This window comes from Zootoca vivipara, chromosome 3 (genome assembly GCF_963506605.1).
Source record: "Zootoca vivipara chromosome 3, rZooViv1.1, whole genome shotgun sequence".
In the NCBI taxonomy this organism is placed as follows: domain Eukaryota; kingdom Metazoa; phylum Chordata; class Lepidosauria; order Squamata; family Lacertidae; genus Zootoca; species Zootoca vivipara.
Genome location: NC_083278.1, coordinates 93,670,547 through 93,696,290, shown reverse-complemented (window position 1 = coordinate 93,696,290; position 25,744 = coordinate 93,670,547). Strand labels below are relative to the sequence as shown.

The 25,744-nt window shown below is 41.7% G+C and overlaps 1 protein-coding gene across 1 annotated transcript in view; it reads right to left on the bottom strand.

The window, feature by feature from the left end:
* The window catches only part of USH2A (usherin), a 452,818-nt gene that overhangs the window by 236,091 nt on the left and 190,983 nt on the right, over window positions 1–25,744 (bottom strand). Inside the window, exon 33 of the mRNA XM_060273280.1 lies at window positions 21,303–21,464. Coding sequence (XP_060129263.1) covers window positions 21,303–21,464 — 162 coding nt within the window. The remainder of the gene's footprint in view (window positions 1–21,302; window positions 21,465–25,744) is intronic.

Below are 25,744 nucleotides of genomic sequence, written 5' to 3'. Positions count from 1 at the left end.
GTTTCTGGGTCTGAGATTCAAATTCCTATCATCATCCTGATGAAGCAGAGCTAACCTAAATGTGGTTTATCTATGTAAATATCCATCCGCATAAGGTTCATATATTGGCCTCCACCGTTAGTCATATTTTTCAGTATTAAATCTGAATTTCCTTGCATGGCTGGTTTAAATGAGGTCATTACATCGCTATCCATGGCTTAATGAATATTTCTTTGCTTTCTCATTTCAATTAGTGAGGAGTCAAACATACTGGTCCCAATCCTGAAATGTCTTTGCTTGCATATAAACAAAGAGCAACTTCACTGAACTCAATAAGGATATGCATAATACCAAAGTAATTTCAACCTTAGTGCTACTATTAGAAATCCTGCTTCAGAGACAACCATTTTGGACAATTATTTTACAATTCTGTTACATCAGGTTTATATCACTATAAATGGAAAAGTGCTTTACTAATCGCAGCAAATCTGATTCTTACATCCTCATACAAAATACACTTACTTGGAAGCACAGTCTATTCATTCAGTTGATCTGACAAATCAGATCATATGGGTCAGACACTAACACTAAATCTGGGGTTTCTTTGAGTTTTGAGAGTGAAAGCATGCCAAAATGAGAGGTACCAGATTTTAATCAGAATTAAGGCAGCTTTGTATGCTATGCTTTATACATCAGCAGAACCTCCACGTCAGTACACCTGCACATTTTACAGAGTGAAGGATGCAAACCTGAGTAAAATGTGGCAACGATTTTAAAGATATTCTCAATAACTTTTCCAGTTCACTTCATATTATTTTTTACAAGTATGTGGCAAGTTGTACATGTGTGTCCACGTCACACTTGGCAGGGTGAATGCAACAATTTGTATTCCAGTGTTGCTCTGTCAGTAGTTAGCTATCTAGTAAATTTATAACCCACTTTTGAAATGGGCTACTTAAAGCAGCTAACAGCATATGTAAAAATGTGGGTGCATTATTATTATTATTATTTCATTCAATTTATATACTGCTCTTCAACACAAGATAAAAATACAAGGTCAAAGCACAAATAAAGTTTTTTGTGGGTGCTTTTTTTTTTTAAAAAAAAAAACCACCTTCCACAAATACATTTAAAAGGCTTTAGAATATTAATCAGCCCAAGGCCTGGTTGAAGAGGAACCTTTTCCCCTGGCGCCTAAAGATGTATAATGAAGGCACCAGGTGAAACTCCCTGGGAAGAGTATTCCACAAACTTGGAGCCACTGCAAAAAAAAAGCCCGTTCTTGTGTTATCACCCTCTGGACATCTTGTGGAGGATGCACATTAAGAAGGACCTCAGATGAAATACCAAAGGAGCAGAAATGATTATTCATGTATGTGACAACAGCAGCACAGATACTACTGGCCCAGAGATGAGAAGAAGATAAAGTGTTGACCACAGACTTGATGAAGATGATGGACTATACCAAAATGGCGAAAATGACCAGGAAAATCAGAAACCAGGAAGATAGAAACTTTAATAAGGAATGGGGGGAAATTGCAATTTATTTAAGAGAACACTGTAAACAATTAAAAACTTTGGCAGGATTTGAGTAACAATTGTAATGTATAAAAAACTAAGGTAAAAATGGACTATTTTAAGAAAAATGGAGAAATTTTATGATGCGGTAGAAAAAGTTTGATAATGGAAACCATGGACGGGTGGAGGGAAGTCTAAGGATTCTGGGAATCCTAAATGTTGATGATTGTGATTAATGTTTGAATTCAAATGTATAGTGTAAAACTGAACTTTAGAAAATGAAGAAGAAGAAGAAGAAGAAGAAGAAGAAGAAGAAGAAGAAGAAGAAGAAGAAGAAGAAGAAGAAGAAGAAGAAGAAGAAGAAGAAGAAAGAAGAAGAAGGGCCTCAGATGATGAACACAGAGTCAAAGTCAGTTTATATGGGAAGAGGTGGTCCTTGAGTTAATAAAATGGCACACTTAAAACAAAACAAAACAAAACAAAGCTGGTCCAGTTGGAGTGGGAACAGACCGTTGGTCTTATAATCAACTCTCCCCTCTTTTTCCTGGAATAGTTCCTGCAGGGCAGTTGGTAGGTGCTGGGCAGGGGGGGAGTCCAGCTGGGACAGGAGCAGGCTGCTCTCTGAGTGCCACACCAGAGAGAAGGACTGGAGGATGGTGAGGAAAGAATGGTCCTTTTCCTGTGTGAGTGGGGTGGGTGGGTGGGTGTTTTGGGTCAGGTTAGCCATACTGATTTGTATGCTGTTGATGGATCTTTGTCGTTGTCTTGTTGGGCTGTGTATGTGATAAAGGGGGACAAAGAACACCACAGCCAACCACAAATGAACAACCATATCCCAGGCCAACCCCAACATCTCTCACCACCAAAGGAACACAAGCGAACAGCAGAGAACCTACAGAAGCGACGCTGACAAAAAAAACCCACATATACTAAGCAAAATAGAAACATCACCACCCAACCCCAACCCCACCTACCTTCTCCCATCTACCCCCTTTTTCCCTTTTCTTCCCAATATCTCAACAAATGAAACTGATTTGTAAAAACGTTACGAAAGACATTGCATACATTTTTGTAAATCGATAACATCTTTAATAATAAAAAATGCTCCTTTTCTTATGCTGAACATTATGTAAATCCGATAAACCTAATCTGAGGTAAAGGTAAAGGGGCCCCTGACCATCAGGTCCAGTCGTGTCCAACTCTGGGGTTGCAGCACTCATCTCGCTCTATAGGCCGAGGGAGCCGGCGTTTGTCCGCAGACAGCTTCATGTGGCCAGCACGACAAAGCTGCTTCTGGCGAACCAGAGCAGCGCACAGAAACGCCGTTTACCTTCCCGCCGGAGTGGTCCCTATTTATCAACTTGCACTTTGATGTGCTTTCGAACTGCTAGGTGAGCAGGAGCTGGGACCGAGCAACAGGAGCTCACCCCGTTGCAGGGATTTGAACCGCCGACCTTCTGATCAGCAAGCCCTAGACACTGTGGTTTAACCCACAGTGCCACCTGGGTCCCCTAAACCTAATCTAACTGTTGAATGATTGTGTAAAAGTGTCATTATTGTTTCACTGTACCTTTAAGAGTCAGGAAAGATTTAATGACTGGGGCTCTGCAGCTGTGGAGCAGCTCTACAGGTGTTGCTGTGAAGCTGATGATGCAGGGTATATCAGGGGTGTTGTGTGTTGCCTCTGTGCTGGGCGATTTCCCAGTGTGCACTTGGTGGGTGGTTTGGTTGTGTGGGTATTTTGTGTAAGCCTAATTTAATTTGGTTATTTTTACTTTCTCCATTAAACCAAGCATTTGTTTAAGTCTTGGTATGACTCTATGTGTAAGTCCCTCAGCCAGCTTCTGCTGATGCAACTCACTTGCTTCTAACCCTAACACTAACAACCCAATGTTGTCTTTTCCTCCCTCTCTGAACTCAGACTCTCCTGCTTGAAAGATTAGCTCTCATAATTCCACAGTAATAGAGACTGGCTATGGTTCTTCGGTGGAAGACATTCTGTGCATGTTCAAAGGCATTCCCATCCTAATTATTATTTTGTATGCTCCCATTTTGGCACTGAAAATAGGTTTCCAGCTAGCCTTGGCTTCCTGTGCACTACAAGCAGTAAATTAGGACTGAATGACAGAACAAAGGGTGGTGAAGCTGTAATGCAATCTATCATGTTCTACTGTTGTAGAAGTAAGCAGAGGTCAGCCATAGCTGAGGATTCCATTCTAAAGCACGTTTCGGGAAACGTTCCTTTCACATTCTATTCAGCTGAAGAGAATTACCTGTTCCTTGATGTGCTACAACCTTGTCCTGACAAGCAAAATCCAGTTGCATAATCCAACACCCAAACAGTTTGCACATCAAACAAGAAGTGTAAAATTAGAAGTGAATAAATAATTGGCACCAAGAGAAGGCAAATGGGAGCACCAAAGTCAGTAGGACTTTTCAAGCATTCCTGCTGAACACATATGCAAAAACCCTTGATGACTTTTTCCAAGTGTCCAGAATAAATTTTCTTTTAACAGTAGACTACCTCCCCCCACCAAAACCTCAAAATTGCCCATAACTTTTTTGTTTTATCAAATAGGTACATGGAATTTGGAGACAGAGTAGCACCTCAAGAGGGGATTAACCCAGCCAAATTACAGAGAGTTAGGTGCAGGAATTTTTGTGCTAGCACCAATTAAAGTCTGATTTTTCGGAAAAAATAAGGAACTAGCAAAATAAAGTAATAGTAAAGACAAACACAGAAAACAGAACGCAGCTGTAAACAAAATGCAAGCCTAACCTTAAAAATCAGGGCCAAAGTGGTGGTGGTGGTAAAATAAGAGAATTGTGAAGCTGCCTATGTAACTAAGACTGAGGACTCAGGCATACAGCTGCAAATAAAAGGTTTTAAGTGTATTGCAAAGTGCATTATGCAAATGTGACTCTAGATGGCGATTGTGAGCTATGGCAAATTCAATATATTTTCCAAAACCTTTTTAAAAGCATTTTTAAAACGTTTCTTGTGTGTGTGTAGATTCCACCTAAGACACAGAAACTGAAGTTTTTGATTTTTTAAAAAATTTGAATAAAGATAGGACTGGGATTGATAGGGAAAGGATGGAAAACAAGAAAGGTATATACAGTAGATTAGAAAAGCTGGGTTGGGTACTGAAGGATAAGAGAAGCTGAACAAATGCAACCAAATTCTTTTTAATGTTCAAGGAAGTCCCCTACCTCCCACTTCCCCCCTATTACTACCTATGTTCAGGAATACAGTATTCATATATATCTCTCGCATACACAATACACTGGAGCTATAACAAAAAACAACTAATTTTTAGGCAATACAGTGGTGCCTCGCTTAACAAATGCCCTGCTTAACGAAATTTCCGCTTAACGAAAGGATTTTTCGAGCGGAGGTTGCCTCGCTAGATGAATTCGTTTTATGAAAAATTCGTCTAGCGAATTGCGGTTTCCCATAGGAATGCATTGAAATTCAATTAATGTGTTCCTATGGGCAAAAAAAATTCCAAAAAAATTCAATGCATTCCTATGGGATTCGCTAGACGAATTTTCCGTTATAAGAAAAGACCCGTGGAACGAATTAAATTCATCTAGCGAGGCACCACTGTATAGAAATAATATACAGGCAGTGACCGTTTTAGGCATGTCCAATATGTGCGCAACCATACACGCACAGACTGGTGGAGGAAGGGGTATGTGGTGGGGGTGGTCCGCCCTGGGTGTCAACCCTGAGGGGGAGTGGCATCCCTGCATCACCACCCTGGGAGGCTCGCCCCGCCCCCACGGGCAGCTAGCCCAACCCCCATGGAGGGCTACCCCCCCCATGGGTGTGTGCCGCTCCAGGTGCCAGAGCAGCTAGCTCCGCCCCTGCACGTGCATCATGTGAACTGAACGGGATGGGGTGCAACACGCTGTTTGCAGGCTTGTTCTATGGTGTTTCAAATATATGCAATTTCACTTAGACGTGCGGTGCCTTGGAATGTAATCCCCACGTAAATTGGGAGTTGCTTGTAATACATACCAGTCATTTCTGGACCATCATAGTACAGAGCTCTGGTTTATCCTTAATTGGGAGGAAGTGGGAGATAAAGGACAGTCAGGAGAGACACAATGAGCTGCTGATTGCTTCCATTGGCTTAGTGTGAAGTAGACAGAGAGGCCACTTTGATGTTGCTGCGACCGCTGTAAGGGGAAACCAATGCCTACCTGCTGCATCAACCACAGTAGAAATATGCTACAAGGCAGCAGACGGCGTGAGCGTCTCCATGTTGCCCATAGACACAGTGCATTGCAAGCCAGTCCATATGATGTACTTGCCTGTACACACACAGGCTTCCTTCTGCATAGCTTCTCCTGAAAATATTCCCCTGCTTGGTTACCAAGCCCAGTTGTGATGTTATGAACACTAAACTCTTGAAAAAAAATTTTTATAAAAAAAAAACTTATTGCTATGAGGAAAGTAAGAATCCATAACCAATGTTTGTCAATCCCAAAGGTGTGCTTAAAAAGCAAACAAAAAACTTTTCCAGTTCCATTAGTCAGCAACCAACCTATGTCTATGGTAAAGGAAGACAAATCATCTTCATAAAGGGTAGATGGTTGAGGAAGGCAAAATGAACAATGGCCTTGGGTTCATTTTAATCCACAGGTGTGAGCTGAACTAATCTCCAGGATTCTGCCCCCATCCCAATGAGTATTGGGCTGACTAGCTAGAAATGGACTAGCTTTTTAATGGAAGATGAAGTCAACATCAAGCCACTTATAAGCTGTCACGATCCATACATTTTCACCTGCTCCTCTTCCCCATCCATAATGGACTCAAATGCCCCTGCCAGAAGGTAGGCAACTGCTATTTCCCCATCCATATGCAATACTGTTCTTTACTGCGTACTATAAAAGCCGGCAGGCGGGGATTAAAACCAGAGTGGTTAAGATACATTGTGTATATTATTTCAGGATGAATACTTTTTTTCTGTTGACTTTCTCTTGCAACACCCCCTGTGCAGACCACCTGTGAGCTGGGGAGAACAAGTTTAATTTATCATTAGCAGTTTATATGCCCTTTAATTGGAATCAATGTGCTAGCCTAGGCAAATTGTCTATGTAGACTCCCCTGAAATATCTGCATACCTTAAATGGCATGATAAGCTTGCTCAAAGGAGGCAGACAATTTACATTCTACCGGTGTGTTATAAATAAATAATAAGAACAGATTAGAATTATGCATTTACGCCTAGTAGTGAGTGTGAGATGCATAATTCACAAGTGGCGAACCCTTAAGAGACTTCTGAATTCCCCAATCTGAAGCATGCAGATCAAGGGATATTTTTCAATTCCCTCTGTTCCATGCTTCCATCCTTTTTGCTCGCTTTCCTGGGGACCAAGCAAGGAGCTTCTTGATTACTTCTTATCAATTAAAGTGAGTTGTTAGAACAGCTTCTTCTTTTTGGAAACCGGTTAAACAAATATTTTAGTTTCTTCACAATGGCCATATTAGGCCATCTCAGACAGTAACCCAAGAAGAACTAAATTTGTAAGAAATAAACATGGCCCGTCCTAAAACTTCCAAACACTATATCTATAGACAGTTTATTTATTTGTATGTTTCATTTCCCCCCAAATCAGGGGTAGAGGTAGTGTTGCACTGCAACTCCCACCAGCCCCACCAGCATAACCAATAGTTAGGGATGGTGTGAGTTGTATCCCAACACCTGTGGGACAACATATTGGATAACCCTAATCTAAAGAGTTCAACAAGGCGGTGTTCATGATCTTTTATCCTGCCAACAATCCACTTTGGTTAATTTTGGTTAGAGATAGTTAGTGACAGGCCCACAGTCATCTAGTGAGCTGCAGGGTACCTGAGAGGCAATTTGACCCTAGGTTTCCCTGGACCAAGTCCAGTGTTTGCATTCATGACAGCACACTGGCCCTCCTTGAATTTATCATACTTAGTAAGCATTTGTTCCACTCAGCCATGCAACTCTCTATTTTACATTTCCACAAGCAATTTACCTCTGGTTGCATGATAGAACTAACATTATAAGGTTCATGCTTCTCCACTTCAGTGTTAAATCCCCACACTAAACATTAGCTAGGTCTTTTTCATAGTACTTATGCAACTCCCTCTGTACAGAGATGCTTAGCTGGCTTACTGATTGAATAACAGAATCACAGAGTTATAGAGTAGGAAGGGACCACAAGGGTCATCTAGTCCAACCCCCTGCAATGCAGGAATCTTTTGCCCAAAGTGGGGCTCAAACCTATGATCCTGAGAATAAGAGTCTCATGCTCTCTTGACTGAACTAAGGAACACTGTGAAAGTTTATTTCACCATGCACTTAGTTTGTGTTGAATTGTTAGATTTTATCTGGCCAAGTGAATGAAGTCACAGAAACAAATTGTAGAAATAGCCAATTTTATTAATTTATCAAGTTCAGATGACTTAAAAATTTAGATAACTGGGGGGGGGGGGCGCGTCCTAATAAGATTAACAAGGAAGTGAGAAACTTTCGTGCTCCCATCAGAGCAGCCAAGGTATTCTCATTAAATATGGGTTCAAACTAGAAACCCTATTTAAAGATACATTATCTGCAGATGCTACTATTGGGTCTGAAATAACATTTACCATCTATTTCTTTGTGAATGAAACATTAGACAGCAGATGAATAACTACAGGATATCTGATCTACCACATGATTTAATCTCTTACTAAGATTTTTCTGCATTGGGAATCAGAGAGGGGAACAGTGTAGAACACACCCATGGGTGAATGGATAGGCAGAAGACAGAGTTCCATAACTCCATTATGACTACAAAATATTCATTTTTCTTATATAAACCAATGCGGAATTGGAAGGGCAGAGAAGTAGCAGTGGATTCATCAAAAGAGTAGCTTCTGTAGTCTCTCTGGTTTGACAGGTGCACTAGAATTGTAATTATTGAGATGTCTTCTAGACATGTCTTCTAGAGAAGAATCCTCTGGGACTACCACCTTAAAGAAATCAGATTCCTTGTAATTTAACTAATTTCATCTATCTGAAATCAATCATTTAGTCCCTTGAAATTTCCCTTTGGTCTTTTGGAAATGCTTGGTACCAAAATTTTACTTTCTACTTTTTTTTTAACTTTCCCATACAACAGAAACATTTTGCTTTCCGGCTTTCTAGTTATGCTAAAGCACCATCTCTTTTTTTATAAAGAAAAGCACTCTCATATTACTAATGTGTAGGTGGACTTTTTCACCTTTTCATTTTTCACTCTCCCTATGTTTTATACTGCTTTAAGCATTTTTCAGCATTGTTCAACCGCCATTCACTGTGAGTTATATTTGCATATAAATTTAAACAGAAAGACTTCAATTATGCATAGATTCACATCCCTAGTGCAACTTAACACTACAAGAAAAAATGATTGTGTGCCGTTGGAACAATCATATTAACTCCTGCCAACAACACAACAGGAGTCCAAAACATTTCAGCTGACAAAAGGAAAAATATCATTATACCTTAATGTTTAAAGAGAGCTATGTGTATCTCAATTATCCAAACACCCTAAATATCTGACACATGGTGTGCCTTTTTCTATGCATCTAATTAAAAACCAATTTTAAACTGATTTTTGGGGCAAAGATTTATAATAGTGTAAAATATTTTGATGTGAAAATGAAGGCTGCTTGTATTGAAGCTATAGAATAATTCACTGTTTGATCAAACATGATTATACATCAGTATCTGCATCCTCCTCCTTTTTTAAAAAAATCAGTGCATATTTTAGATGACAGTGGGGAAAAACCAGAGGCAACCTTCAGTTGAAAGTTGATTAGCAAAGACTTGCACCTACAGTAGTTTAGCGTTCAAAGTATCTGCCTACAACAATAATATGCATAGCTGTCAAGTTCTCCCCTTTTTAAAGGGAAATTCCCTTATGCTGTATAGGCTTCCTTGCGAGAAAAGGGAAAACTTGACAGCTATTATTATATATCTGCCTGTTGCAGAAGGGAGACTGAAGCGGAGAGAAAAGAGAGAGGCTTGTCTAAGACCACTTGTTGAATTCATGTCTGATGTGAAATTTGAACCAGAGACTTCCTGCATCAGGGAGCCCAGTCTATTAAACCACTATCTTGCACTAACTCCAGATACAGGAAGTCAAGCATTGTATTGTCCCTATAAGTCAGAATTACATCACGAATGGGGAACCTTTGGTGCTTCAGAAGTTGTTGAACACCCATTAGCTCTAGCGGGCATGGGCAATGGTCAGGGACTGAGCTTCAGATCAGCAACGTTTGGAGGGACAAAGGTTCCTCACATCTGATTTATATCATCGGCTATTGACTGTACTGTTGCACCAAGCCACCAACTAGCTCATAATGAAGAACTTAAATATGCCTACTTGGCTATGTTCAGTTCTGCCACCCCAGCTTCTATGAAGAACGTAGGGTGCTCACTCAAGCTATTTTGCTGGCCTAGGCAAAATGTTATTGCGTTTCTGTCCCTCACATCTTGTTGTACATGGCAAGGTAAGGGATCATGGTTCCTCGAAATGTTTTCCAGACTGTATCCTCTTTGCCATATTCTACATAAATGAATGGAATAGACTGGCACAGAACAAGGGGAAAGAGATGAGAGAGGCAACATCTTGTTCCAAAGGTCTGGAATGGGTGGTTAAGTTGTGTTTCCCCAGAATATTTTTTTGATTAGGTTGGAGCTGTGCAATGCTGCCTCCTCGGCAGTTGCCTGCTCAGTACCAGTAACAAGTCACACAAAAAATGGGGTCCATCTTACAAAACTTGGGAAACCTTTTGAGGGGTTTAACGATGAGTGTGGGTGGTGGTGGCAGAAATGCAGAACCAAGGGTCGGTTCATATGTTTATTCCAACTCACACCCACACTTCAAAACAAAGTAATTTCCCATAAAATACTTTTGTGCGGCAGTGGCTCCATTTATAATTTAAAACTTACACACTGCTTTTGGATCACATGAGTCATCAGGAATGTCGAGTCGCCTAAGTAGCAGAACTACAAAGTTCTGTAATGGAAACACTCCGTAAGAGCTGCCAACAGACAGTTTACAAGCACTGTAGTCCCTGGGTGGTACCACAGGATGGCAAATATGTAGCAATGCAAAAGCTTGGTCCCTCTGTCTAGATTAAAGCTGGTTGATAATCAAAGACCATGTACAGAATCAACTCTGTGTTAAACAAGCTTAATCCTATTTTAAATCAATGGGTGAAAGCATGCTTAGGTCTGTGTTTGATTGTAACCACAGTCCCACTAGCTGTGTGCCTCATAATTATCATAAAATTATAAGATATTTCAGGGCATGCTTTTTAGCTACAGGGTCCACAGCAATATAGTCTCATCAGCATTAAAATCTGCTTTTTCTCTAGCTCACTATTTTTTTTTCTACTTACGTCTGCAGACCTTGTGTCACTAAGTACTTTACTGGGATGATTAAATAACAACACCATTCCTTAAATTATGAATCCAGATGTTTATTTACATGCCACCATATACATTTGCTAGGAATGGCATAAAAAGAAATCAATACCAGCAGGCTGAAGTTGCATTTACACTGTGCATCTGCAATAATGGAGTTTAGTATTTGCAGTAATGCCATCATTGGAACAGTAATGAACTCTATTTCCTCATCTCCTTCATGATAACCATCTTAAAAGATTAAGTTTATGCCTTACTTAAAGAATGCTAATCTGATGTTTTTCTTACATACTTCAATTTATGTTCACTTAATTTTAGTGCTTGTGCACTATTTATTCTTTTTCGTAATACATCATCTTTAACTAGAACCAAATTTATATGGTAAGTATATATCCGTATGACGGCTATGAATATATCCATCCTATAAAATTATAACAACTTTTGAAGCTAAACTGCCGGTTATGTAATAAGCTTCGATCAGAGGAAGACATATAACAACATATTTTAGAGTAATAGTTGAACATCATGGGAAACAGAACTTAACTTAAATGCTATGGGGCTTTATGTGAACAATTTGGATGATTGGTACAAAAACCTAGTTTCAACCTTGGCTATGCTTTAATGCAGGGCAGGGGTTGTTCAAGCAGCAAAACACAGCTATAACTCTCTTTACAGCTCTTATGGTCTTTTGCATCTAGATATACTGTAAATTTGAATCAACGAGTTTGGTTAATGCATATTTTTGTTTGTTTGTTTTTGCATTGTTCAGAACAGGGATGGGGAACTTTTGGCCCTCCATATGTTCTTGGGCTTCACCTCGAGACAACATGGCTACTGGGCAGAGATGACTGAATCTGTAGTTCATACATATAGAGGACCAAAGTTTCTCATCTCTGCTTTGAAATGTAAAACAGCAGGTTTTCATAATATGAGGATACTTCTCTAACACTTTCTGGGTGGGATCCATGGCAGCAGCCATGCTACTAGTTCCATGTGCCAAAGCAGAGTGTGCATCTTGGACTAAATTGCGTTTCTGTGTTGACTTGCAAACCACTTTTGGCTTCAAAGAAAAACAATCAAAATCCCACTGTGTGCAAAGCCTTTTTCCTCACCTGAAGCAGCTGTTTAGATCCTGCCCTGTCTCTGAACATATAATCAAACTAAGAAGCGTGTTTTCCCCCAGCATCCAGATTTAGGCATGCTGGTATATTATCTAAGCGTATATACCTTGAACCTTGTGGCATGCAAAACTGCCTGTGCTATGTTCTTTGTTGCCACTTAATAAGGCCAAGTGGGTACAGTACTCTTCTTCTTGCCGGGCAGTTGCTATATTGATCCCTTACCAGAAACCAAACTGATAGTCAGCTGCTCTCATCAGCCAGTTATATATTCCACATAACAGGAAATAAAGGTCTTGCCTTTCCTGGCCTCAATTTTCAGTCATGAAGAAAATTATAGTTCTGAGTGAGAATTCTTTTCTTTGTTTTCCCTCAATAGAACCGAAAGTATGGGTTTAATATATTACAACATTTCTGCTTGTAAATTTCAAAATGCAATTGTAAATTTGAAAATACCACAGGCTTAGTTTAGGATGCTTTTGAATGTCAGAGCACTTTAAGTTTTTTGCCTGATAAAAATAGCAACCTTGAATCATACTGTCAATATCTAAGGAAAGTATAAATTCCCAGGAGTGTGTGACCTGCTGATGATTTAAACTGGCAAGTGACCTGGAGTGAAAGGACTAGGAACCATACCCTTTAAGGGCCAGGTCGTCACATTCTTTATAGGCCCCAGTTGCAATGCCTTATGTCCAACCTAGCACATTCACCATGACTGGACACTATGCAGATATTAAAGACCCAAGAGCTTGGTATTTTATTAACTCTGCAATTCCTACTTTACTTTATTATTTCCATTTAAAGCAGATTTTCTACTCAAACATTTAAAAAATACAGAAGGAAGAATAATGGAACTCTTCATAAAATGTAGTTTGAGCCTTGGACAGTTAATACTTATGAACATATATTTATATGTTAATACTTATGAACAGTTAATACTTATTGTAAGGGGAAGAAAGTACAGAGAACCTCCCCCTTGCATCTGAAGTAGCTCCACCCCAAGCAGTGATGGAAGCGAGGGCTCTGAGGAGGCCAGTCAGGAAGTGGAGAGAGAGGGCCAGGGCTCCAGCAGCATGGGAGATCCCTGGCTACACAGGAGGGAGGAAAGAGAGGGGGAGAAGGAAAGCATGGAGCGTAGACCCTTTCCTCCAGTTCCGGAATTACGCAGGAGAAAGAAAGGGAGGAGATTCACTGTCCCGAGACTCCTATGTTGGAGAAGATCACGTGGGGGGGCAGTGCCGGATTCTGCATCGGAATGAGCAGACATGTTTTTACACACCTGTCTCACTGTAAATAGACTGCACTAATAAAAACTGTTTAAAGACAAGCATGAGGAGCGTCGTTACTCTAGAGTAGTCGCAAGAACCCCTGACACTTATGAACATATATATTTATGAGCATATATACTTATGAACATATATATTTTTTCTAAAGGATGGGAAAGAGTTAAAGGATGGGAAATAGCCAGCTAACCCTTGGTTAACATACCTCTGTAATACTATTATGCCATAGTATATTCTGTTGCTTAATGAGCAAGAATGCATAGGACATGTTCTAGTAGGGGCAAATGAGAAATTTAGACACGGCATATGAATGACCCTGCTTCTCAATTCAGTCACACAATTTCCAGTAACTTCACGGTAGCAGAGAATGGCTCAGGTTCCCTCCAGAAACAGCTAACACTTCCAATGGCTTCAAGGGTGATTTGCGTCCTTCAGCAGTAAGTGGAAACTTCCATATAATGTGTAATATTATTCCCCGTGTGCCTCACAGGAGAATACTGTTAAATGTTAAATCTTTAGAGGCCGATAATAAACTATCGCTTTTGGGTCTCTACTACATCCACTGGTTGTGTTGCCATCATTCATTACCATCCTAGACCAGGTAGTCCCCAGCGCAGCAGGTGCATTTGATGTGATACACCTGTAATGTTCAGTTACAGCCCAGGGGTTAACAGCCAGCCAACAATAATTATCCTGCTATATAGGTCACAGTTCTTGTAATATCTATATATTACACAGTGCCTGTAATATCTACACTGACAACATTATTTTCCTTCAAACACAATTCTTCATTTCCAGTTTACATTCCCACTTCCCAGTACAACACTCTGTTTTACAACATTAGCCACTGCCCAGTAATTCTAGGATCATCTACCCTGCAAGTTGTTGCTTACTGTGCAAACTAATTAATGCAATGCTTTTGATTCCAGGAAATGTAAAAGAAACTACAGAAAGACCCTACCAGGGAAATTCAATTTCTAGAATGGTTCGTTTTTAAATAGAATCTGAAACTTAAAAGAGCTCGTTAAAGCAGGTTGAAAGCAACATGATGCTTAAAACCTTAGAGTGGCATAAGTGAAAACACAATTAAAATAGATATGTAAATTCCTGTTAATAGCAAATGCATGTAAAAGCATCTAGGTTTCCCCCATTTAGCCTCAGTATCCTGATTTAGAGTTCCTATGGCTGCTGGGACATTGTTTAAATTCTGGTTGCAATGCTGTACCCTAAGAACATAAAGCAATGGCTTTCAACCAGTGTGCCATGGCACCCTAGGGTGCCTTGAATGATGGTCAGGGATACAACCGGCAACACTGGTCTCCCCTCCCTCTTCTGATGCCCTCTTGCATCTCTGCCTCCCATAGGCTTGCATGGCTGTGTTGCAGCGGACCTGACTACAAGCTCCCCAGGTGAATGATTCCTCTGGAGCTGGCCAGGGGATGCTGAGCTGAGCTGACCTCAGAGTAAGCAAGCAAGTGGGTGTGGGAGCCCAGCCAGCGCATCTGCCAGTCCTTGCTGTTGGGAACAGACAGACAGGTAGGGAAGCTGAACAGAAAGGCAGGCACTGTGCTGGCCTTTCTTCTGCTTGTTGTGTGCAATGCTTGCCTGAGAACCAAGTGTCTGGAGCCAAAGGGCAGCCTTTCCACTATGCAGGCCTGACAGTGCCCACTGTTGCCACTCAAGGCGAGTAAGATGGTGGCTTCACATCCACCTTCAGCCAGTCTCTGTCAAACTACTAATGCTGGAAACATCCTCTTCCCAGGTCCCTGTGGAGTAGCGTGAGGAAGCACCTCTCTTTGGGGCAGGGGTGCTGGGTCAGAAACCAGGAGCCAGGGGTGTACCCAGGATCAAAATTAGGGGGGGGCAAGGGGCGGGGGAGGGGTGGGAGGGGAGAGGCCACAGTGGGAATGTGGGCGGGGCTACGTGGTCTGCGCCCTTCCAGCTCTTCCGAGGAGGCAGCCCCACGCGCCGGGAGCAGAGCTCCAGAGGTGTGCGGGGAACGCGAGCCTATGGCTGCCTCCTCCGCGCCTCCCAGGTCTTCTGAGGAGGCAGCCCCAGGCTCCCGTTCCTGGCGCTGCCTCCTCCGCACCTCCCAGGTCTTCCGAGGAGGCGGCCCCAGGCTCCCGTTCCCGGCGCGAAGCTCCAGAGGCACGCAGGGAACGCGAGCCTGTGGCTGCCTCCTCCGCTTACATTCCCCGCTCCCGCTTAGCGCTCCTCCACTTACGCTCCCTGCGCGCCTCTGGAGCTTCATGCTGGGAGCGGGAGCCTGGGGCTGCCACTCTGCGCCCCTTAGCCTTTTGCTTCGGGGGGGGGGCAATTTCCCCCTCCTGCCCCCCTGCCTACGCCCATGCCAGGAGCGGCTGCTCAGAGCACTCCCAAGGAGAGGGAGAGGAGAGGAGGCTGAGGGAACACTCCACAAAGGAGGATGTTGGAAAAGGCATGAGGGACTGCCAGCTCTGCAGGCAAGGGGTAACATAACTGAGGCTCAGAATGTGTTTCCCCACAGAGGAAAGAATTTAGATGGTCAAGCAAGCCATGGATTCAAAAAAATTGAAAACCTCTGACATAGAGAGACAGATGAAACCCAGCAATTCTCATATGCCTCAGAAATAATCTTCCTTCCACCATCTTGCTACCATTGTTGCTAGCACACTTTGGTGAGCAGAAGTAATGTATTTACATGAGTTATTCCATTTTACCTTCAAAGAACCCCATAAAGTAGATTAGAAGAAGAAGAAGAGTTTGGATTTGATATCCCACTTTATCACTACCCGAAGGAGTCTCAAAGCGGCTAACATTCTCCTTTCCCTTCCTCCCCCACAACAAACACTCTGTGAGGTGAGTGAGGCTGAGAGACTTCAAAGAAGTGTGACTAGCCCAAGGTCACCCAGCAGCTGCATGTGGAGGAGCGGAGACGCGAACCCGGTTCCCCAGATTACGAGTTTACCGCTCTTAACCACTACACCACACAGCTGATGGATAGCAGTTAGTGGGAACAAATTTGCTGCACCCCCATCCCTTACCTGAAGGATGGTTGCAAAGGCCTTTGGTGTGGGGCAGGAGAACAAATTAAGGCCACAGTATGCCTCCGTGGGGTATTACAGGGTTGTGGCCACACAACAGTCAGCATCTACAGCTACAATATTGGGAGTGGTCTGGAGTGTCCACAGGGCTGGGCAGGTACAATAGGGGAAATGCTCTACTTCAGGGGCACTTTGTACATGTTCAGCCCCCACATACCCCAAGGCAAGATGGGAAAGTGCAATGAGTAAGGTCACCTGCTCTCACTGTTTGATCGGCTCTTGTTGTATTTCAATAAATATGACCATTCCAAAGCTCTGTCAAGCTGGAATCACCAAATGCTGTGCATAAAACTGCTAAAACAGAATCCTCCTTAAACCCTAAAAAGGTAAAGGTAAAGGGACCCCTGACCATTAGGTCCAGTCGTGACCGACTATGGGGTTGCGCGCTCATCTCACCTTATTGGCCGAGGGAGCCGGTGTATAGCTTACAGGTCATGTGGCCAGCATGACAAAGCCGCTTCTGGCAAACCAGAGCAGCACATGGACACGCCATTTACCTTCCCGCTGTAGCGGTTCCTATTTATCTACTTGCATTTTGACGTGCTTTTGAACTGCTAGGTTGGCAGGAGCTGGGACCAAGCAACGGGAGCTCACCCCGTCACAGGGATTCGAACCACCGACCTTCTGATCAGCAAGCCCTAGGCTCAGTGGTTTAACCACAGCGCCACCTGGTCCCATAACCCTAGTCGTCATCAATTCAACACAGTACTGGGTTTTCCAGATAATGATCTAAGTGCCTCACAAATACAAATAATCATTATAAATGTACAACAAAAACACAATAGTGTCATAATCCAGAGCTGCAACCAATATATGAAGTTGCCTTTACTTACCACCATATGGTTGTGAATGTTCTGACAAAGGTTTTTGCTAGATTTTTGGTAAAAGCTTTTTGTGTCATTATCTCTGTGCTTATTTTTAGAAAGCGTTTTCCTCATAGCCAAGTGCTCAGCAGTCGAGGCACAGACAGTGCGTGTGTGTTCTCCCCTGGATCATTATGTTACCCAAATCTGATCAAAGGACAAGGGACTCCAGAAGCTTGTCCAGCTGTGGTCTTATAATAACACCATTAGGTTTTGCTCCATAATCAAGGCCCCTAAAAGTCAACGAAGCTTTGGGCTTAGTATCTGCGACAAGGTTAACTGAAATCTGCTGCAAGGATAACCACTTTAGCAGATTGTATCAGCAGGAAATATTTAAACACTATTTAAAAGGATTTTAAATAAGGAGATTTTATTTAACACTGCCCAAATGCATGGCTAGAGGAAGTGATACAGCAGACATGCCACAAATAGACATACGCCTCTTCTCTTCTCTACTGATCCCCATAATGTTACACCAAGTAAATGGCCTAAATCCATCTGTTTTCAAGCTAAAACACTGATATGCCAAACTCAGCTAGCCCGCTTTGCCCTTTGATTTCGGGCATGCTGAATCTGCAACCCAGATCTGCAGAATTAATGACACTCAGCACCGATCAATGGCGATGTCACTGTTGTCAGTCAGACTCTGCCATCTTATGTTTGCATTATAACGCTAAGTGAGATGCTTGATTATTCCATAAACCCAGCATAATCAACCCATTGTAATTTTGGGGTATTGGTGGTTTAGTTTCTTATCATTTTCACAAACCCTAAGCATTAAAAAGGGAAGGTTGTATGGTGTATTGTGAACATTTCCTCCAAAGAAAGTCTCACTGAACTCAATATGAGTTTACTCCCAGGAAAGCACACATAGGATTAGTTGGATTTGGCCACAGTTTTTCCCCTTTTCCCTTGATGGCCTTTTCATCATTTAGAAGCTGCATTGCTACTCATGTGATAGCTGAGATCGAAAGGCATGATTTGGATTGGCTCAGAGCGCTTCTAGGCTGCCACTGTTTCCAGATGGGATTCACATACCAGTAAATTCAGTTGCATAATTCAAGCTGATTTGGAGTTCTTGGACAAAAAGCACACAGCCCATGAAAGAAACTGAAGGTTTTAACGATAAGGAAAGTGATGGGGGTATGCACTGGAAAGTGTAGGATAAAGCTTGATGCAACATCATTTAATATCCCCCTCCCCAAAACAAATAAGAATGAACGCTCAATAAAGAGCTGGTCATCTAACCTCCACACAAACTTTAAGCTAACAAATTAGGATAAATCTTCAACAAACAGATCACCTGGGAGCCTAAGAATGATCTTTTCCTCTCCTGAGGATGAGCCTGGCTAAGCTCAAAGCAATTAAAGTTAACCTGGACAACCCAGTGGCAGCCCCAGGATTTTGGAGGTCACTGAGAAAGATGCCTTTAATAGGACCCGTCCCCCACATGGGCCTACCTCCTCATTGCTGCTATAACTGCTCTGCTGCCTATACATTTGTCCCATCCCTTTGGGTTCAAACTGCCCAGCCACCCCCCAGGAGATGATAAGAGGAACACACACTATAGTTATTGTTTCTTGCTCCTGTCACCGCTTGCATTCCAGCAACAAGCCTAGATAGTTTATTACATCCTACTAGATTCAGTTCTTTAGCTCAGGTAGAGGCTGTCAGCCACAGAGGCCTGAGTCCAAAGAACTGTACAACTAGTTCCACGTGACCCACAAGGGTTTAGCTTTGAGTTTCTTGAATAGCTACCTACACTATATCGTGGTAAGTCTCTTGGATATTGATGAGCATTTAAAAAGTGCTAGTTACAGGTAGGTAGCCGTGTTAGTCTGACTTAGTCGAAACAAAAAGTAAAAAAAATACTTCCAGTAGCACCTTAGAGACCAACTAAGTTTGTCATAGCTATGAGCTTTTGTGTGCATGCACACTTCTTCAGATACAGTGAAACAGAAGTCACCAGACCCTTATGTATAGTCAGAAGGTAGGACGGGGTATTACTCAGAAGGGTGGTGGGAATGGGTGATTGGCTGATAGGAGTGCTAAACCTGTTGATGACTTTTAATGACTGCAATTGGTCTTGCAGGAAAAAGCAAGGGGTGAGATGGCATAAGAAAGCTTTATCATGTTTAATGAGATAAGAATCCAGTGTCCTTATTCAGACCTGGACATTGGATTCTTATCTCATTATACATGATAAAGCTTACTTATGCCATCTCACCCCTTGCTTTTTCCTGTGAGATCAATTGCAGTCGTTAACACTCGTTAACAGTCGTCAACAGGTTTACCACTGCTGGAAGGAATTTTTTAAATTTAAAAAGTGGTTTGTGGTACAGTACTGTGGTTTGCACTGCTTAAAGGGGGGAAGTTATTCTTTAATTCCATTGGGCATTTCTAAGCCCTTGGGAAACACCTAAAGCAGTTATTGAGATTCCTGTCATTGAATGTTTTGCTGATATCTCACAAGAGTTACTACAAGCTTGCCTAGTCTTACTGCAAAAGTGTTTTTACCTGTTTTACAAAAAGTGGCATAAAATTATAAATATATAAATTGTATCGTTCTCAAACTGCATCACAGAACATTTTCCCCACAGATCTTTTAATAATGCTTTTCATGATAATATTACCACCAGTCCGTATTCCAAATCCTTAGAAACCGAAGAATAAGACAGCACACACACAAGCACACACAAAAAAGATTGATGGAGATCTTGAAAAGAAAAAAAAAGCCCCAAAAGATAAACGACACTACAAGAATATAGGAAAACCTGGAGGGGGGATATTAATTGCACCTATACATTTGATAAATATTTATTTTTTTGCAGAAGAAAAATGCATACTAGTTTAAACTGTCATTATGTGAACCTATATCCTATTTTTCATATTATTAGCAATACATAATGTGGTAGTTTATATTCAAAAATAAAACCAAAATGTATATACCTCATGTATTTATCTAGAAATACACCAAGGTTACTATGGTTACGGAAAATCCATTACCTTTGAATACAGAATGAAAAAGTTTGACTTAAAGTGTGCACTATTTATTATAGTATACATCAACAGCCTTCAGGGGGTTCTCTAACTGGGCTCATTTTTCAGTGTCAGAAGTGACCCACCACACTAGTAGCTTATGGGATGTGCACAGCAAGAAATTTTAACGGAATGCATTCAAAGTTTTCCTGCACTAACTCAAAATGCAGAAATGCCACACATTTAAAGAAACTGTATCATCAGGAAATGAGTTGTGTTTTGTCCCACAAACTAGTTAAGCCAGAGTATTTAGATTCTGGCCAATTTCACACATATTTCACATAAAAGCGGGGTGGTGAGTCAGTGCAACTAATAGTTCAGTCCTGTGTTTTAGACCAGACTTGTGCAGTGAGAGTGGTAGGAAGCACCCTTCCACAGGTGCATCTGCATCCTGCATTCTCAGGCAGCTGCCAAGCCTCTAGCATCCTGGCAGAACCCATCAGCAGTGACGACGGTCCTGTACCTCCTGGGCCAAGTGGCTGGGCTGGTGTAATTGATGATACACTGTAGAAAATTTTAAACTGACCTAGCGGGTTCCACTGACTTGTGTTTGTCTTTCCCCAATATAAAAATCCATGGCAACTGATTTGTGATGGCTCATTCAGCCATGCAGGTCACCTCCTTGGTACTGTGGTCAAACAGGCTTATGTGAACCAGTCCACAGTGTTCTATGTCATAAATAACAGTGATTATCCTAGTTGTGTGAACCCAAAACAGCATCACCCATGCAGAAGTGGTGAAGGTATCAGCAAGCCAGGAGAAAGCCCAAAGTATACAAAAGTACTAACGCTGGCTGACAACTGGAGTGGTGTAGTGGAAAAACAGGGGAAGCAGGACTGGAATTGAATATCCTGCGCATATATATTCCACATTGCCTGATGCTGGATTCGGAAAGGGTAATCAGTCTAAAATGCCAAACACAATGTAAAAATATATCTTCTCCATTGTATTCCATACCGGACTCTGAAAAATAACTCACCTTTGACAATATGCTTTGTTTCATTTCCAGTATAAATAAGCTGATTATCCATGTATAAATAATATTGTGTAATAATCCCATTCGGTGTTTTTGGTGGAGCCCAACTCAGGAACAGAGATGTGGGAAATGAAATAGCTGTAGGTGGCTGGACATTTTGTGGAGCTGTGGGGGGGAAATGAAGAAAAAAATGATAACACCTAAAGTAGACTTTACATTGAAATCTGTAATAAAATTTAAAACAATGACAGCTAATTATTTAGATTTTGGAGACAACAACTTGACAATATAAAATTAACATATATTAGAGATGTATTTTTTTAAAAATAAAATAAAATAAAAACCCCAATTGTTCTTGCCAGTGTAGCATCACTGGGTTGCTCTTATTTGCACCTCTAGAGGACGAAGGCTTTGACAGGAAAGCGGCTGCCCCCTCTTCAGTTTTTCACTACTGCTTCAAGAAAGCAATCACATTCATTTCGGCTCCTCTTATTTCTTCATCTTGGCTTACTTTATTCTTTCTCATTTCACTTTTTAGCCCTCTTACTAGTTACTGTCGTTTTATTTCTTTAAAAAAAGTAGTTTAAAATATTTCTCTCCCTTGCCTCCTTCTCCACCATCTGACTTAGGAAGAGAGAAGCGGGCAGCCTCCCCAGGCTCTCCCAAGGTATTTCCACCCAGCTAAAATGTTTATTTGATTTCACTAATCATGGTTGTGGGCCAAAGTAGTGGATCACAGCTGGGATTGGCAGTAGCTAGGATGCTAAAAAGTCTCCCAGAAGCTCTACAAGCATGGGCATCAATCGCCACCAACCCCCAACCAGGAAACTGGAGCAGCCCTTTGCAGCAGCAATTACAGCCACCATCCCTTTAGTACCAGAGGATCATTACAGGTATACAACTAAGAGGGCCAAACTGCTTCCTCTCCTATGATCTGTGAGAGAAGGGATTTCCCAGATAGGACAAGTGGGCCCATTGCTCTAGAGACAAGGGGAGATCAGCTACCCTTGCCCCCCACCCCCAGTACACAAAACTGAAGATGGGGCCAGCCTCTTTCCTTTAAAAAGATACTCCTGCTGTCGTCCACCAGAGACACAAGTAAGCCCAACTCAGCGATGCAACACTGGACAAGGAAATCTACCGTTCAGGTAGGTACAACGGTACTTTCTGCTTTTCCATTTTGACAAGTACACAAAGTTGGTGTAGAAGAAATAATTAATATAATTATGTCAATGAGAAATACTACTAAGCAATCTGCATACTCAGTTCTGTGTAAAAGACTTCAAGCAGAAGCAAGGAGGGCCTGATCCAGTCGGAATGGATGAGATAAAACCTAAATGCCGTAGCTATTTACACTAAACTTCATTCTGATCAATGCCAGAGAGGGTCTCCACAATCTTCTGTCATTGCTCTAAGCTGTGGAACAGCCTTCTTGATCCAAGTGCAGCCTGATCATTCACAAGCCTTTTGCATAGCATCAGCCAATACTGGTTGGCAATGTGCATGTTAAGTGATGAATGGTTCAATGGGGGAATGATGAAAGCTAGAGGGTATGATTGTTGTCATTCTTCTGTATCATCAGTGGATTGTTACTATGCATGCAACATGAGCATCCCAAAATAGAAACTGCTTACATTGACTTTATGTCCAATCCTTCTGAGGGATAAAACACATGTTCCCCATGGCTTTATTTGATTTTTTTGTGAAGCAAAAAAATCATTATATACATGACAATACATCTGCATATATGAGATTAGTTTCCAAATCACCTATAGAATGCTTGTTTACACTACTGTAAGTATTTAGAAGAGAGAAATAAGAGCTAAATGTTTTACAAAAGAAGTCCTCAGATACTATTATATGTCCATGGTAATGCTTGACTTCCATATTTATGTAATTGCAATTTGTTTGTTTTTTCAAAGTCATCCACAAATAATCTAATTTCCATTGACAAATAGTAGCAGAGCATTAACTTATCAATTCACTAAAATATCAGTGAGTGCATTTAGAAGACTCTAGAAGCTAACTGGATTTAGGGATTTGGAATGGGACTTCAGTATTTCAGTAGACATTTTATTGCTTTTTTCTCTTTATTGTATGCTATAGGGTTCGCTTCGGGGAGAAAAAAAACAGGATATAAATTATTTTTAAATACATAAATAAATAGGAAATACTGAAAGATACATTTCAAAGTAACCTAGAACTGATGTTTGTGAATGGCATCTGTGCATAGATTCATATAAACAGTGCACAAATGGTGATGATTAAGGAACTAAAAGTCAGTCCGCATGAGAATTACCATATGCAGTAAACCCTACACAAATCCAGAATGCAGTTCCTTAAATGGTTGGAAGGCATATTGTACGCCTCCTTCCAGCCAACTCCTACAGCCAAGCTGATACCAGATGCTCTGCTTTCATTTGAACCACATCAGCGAGGTCAAGAGGGGGGGTCTTGGTGTCTGGACAGCCCAGGACCTCCATACACATGCCCAGGCTTGACTGGGTTTTTGACACAACTTTTGGGAATGGCTGGAGTTAAATGGATTACACTCAGATATGCTTGTAATGAATGCATGCAGGTTCATGATCGTTTCTTATGAATTCTCACAAAATCAAATCCCAAATCCAAATTCAAATCCCAAATGGAGCAGACACACACCCTTTGCAAGCAAAAAAACAACAACACCTTATCTTTGTTTGCAAAGCAGTCTTGCAAAAGCCATGAGTGTATAGTCCTCTCACCTATTGAGAGCCAAGCAGGTCTGCCAGCCAAGGCATACATCCCAATTCTGGCCCTCAAAAATAAGAAGTGCTGTTTGCGAGGAGGAAGGAGAATTGGCAACCCATTTTGCCTTGCCCCATATCACCTTGGCTGTACATCAGGCATGGGCAATTTGTGGCCTTGAACTCATTTCCTTGTTGAACTTCTATTGCATATTGAAGTCCTTTTTAGTTCAGCAGCCATTTTAAGTCATTTCTGATTTCATAGGATTTGTATCTTTATTGTATTTGTTGAGCTTTATAACCAAAGTCTTTAACCCAGAATTTTGTTTTTGTTTTGGGGGCTTTGTTCTTGCAACTTTGTATTTTAGTGAGCTATTTTAATTCAGAGTTGTATAAGATGATCTGGTACATTTTATTTCAAGGGTGGAATATAAATCTTTGAATAAAATAAAAATAGGTGGTGTTGTGTATTGAGTCAAAGGATTTTATATCTGCATTACTATTGTCTGTATGTGCTTTAGGGTAAAGTAACTGCCTTTTGGTTCAGCTACTATTGGTTCATTTAAGCTGCTGTATTTGGATCCTCTATCTTATTGGTTCCCTCCAAAAGGCAGCACTGTGATTGCCTGATATTGTTCCCTCCAAAATGTATCCCTTTCTAGCTAGTCCCCTGTCCCTATAAATGTAGCTTTCCTGTCCTCAGAGTCAGTCTTGTCTTGTTGCCTTAAATAAAGAGCTGTTATCATGAAGATGTTGTCACTGAATGACTACTATTAAGAAACCCACGACACAACAGGTAAAATAAATTTGGAGGGTTGCATTTTTTTGTTAGCAGGGGAGGAGTTAAGCCTCGAGTTTCTCGAGACAGATGAATGCCAGCAATGATAACTCCAACTCAGAAGCAACAATTGAGAGAAAAGAGATGAGCCACAGTTCTTTTGAGTATGCAGATTCTAAAATTATTAGGCAGCTATCTAGGGTGCTGGAGGGGACTCTTGAGAGTCCCATGGACTGCAAGAAGATCAAACCTATCCATTCTGAAGGAAATCAGCCCTGACTGCTCACTGGAAGGACAGATCCTGAAGCTGAGGCTCCAATACTTTGGCCACCTCATGAGAAGAGAAGACTCCCTGGAAAAAGACCCTGATGTTGGGAAAGATTGAGGGCACAAGGAGAAGGGGACGACAGGGAACGTGATGGTTGGACAGTGTTTTCATGAGTCTGACCAAACTGGCGGGAGGCAGTGGAAGACAAGAGTGCCTGGCGTGCTCTGGTCCATGGGGTCGCGAAGAGTCAGACACGACTAAACAACAATAACAATCTAGGGTGATAAGAGTGAATGATCTATGATGGCAGATCAGGAGGTAAAAGTGAATGTGAGGAAATTCCACCTTCTGTTATTCTAGATATGAACAGCCTGGGGTGCATAGCTGCCAAGTACCCCATTTTCCCCGGGAAACCCCCGTTTTTTTCTTACCTTTTCCTGGCGGTCCCCCGTATCACTTCATCTCCCGTTATTCCCCCTTATATTCTCCTGCCAGCGGCCATTCCCCCCCCCCTGATTTGCCCATCTATGGGCACCGAAAATGGCCGGCACCGGCTTTGAAAGTCGTGTCTACGCATGTCCGGAAGTGCGTAGACGCGACTTCTGGTGTCGGTGGCGGCCATTTTGGGTGCCCATAGATGGGCAGAACGGCACCGGAAGTTGCGTCTACGCAC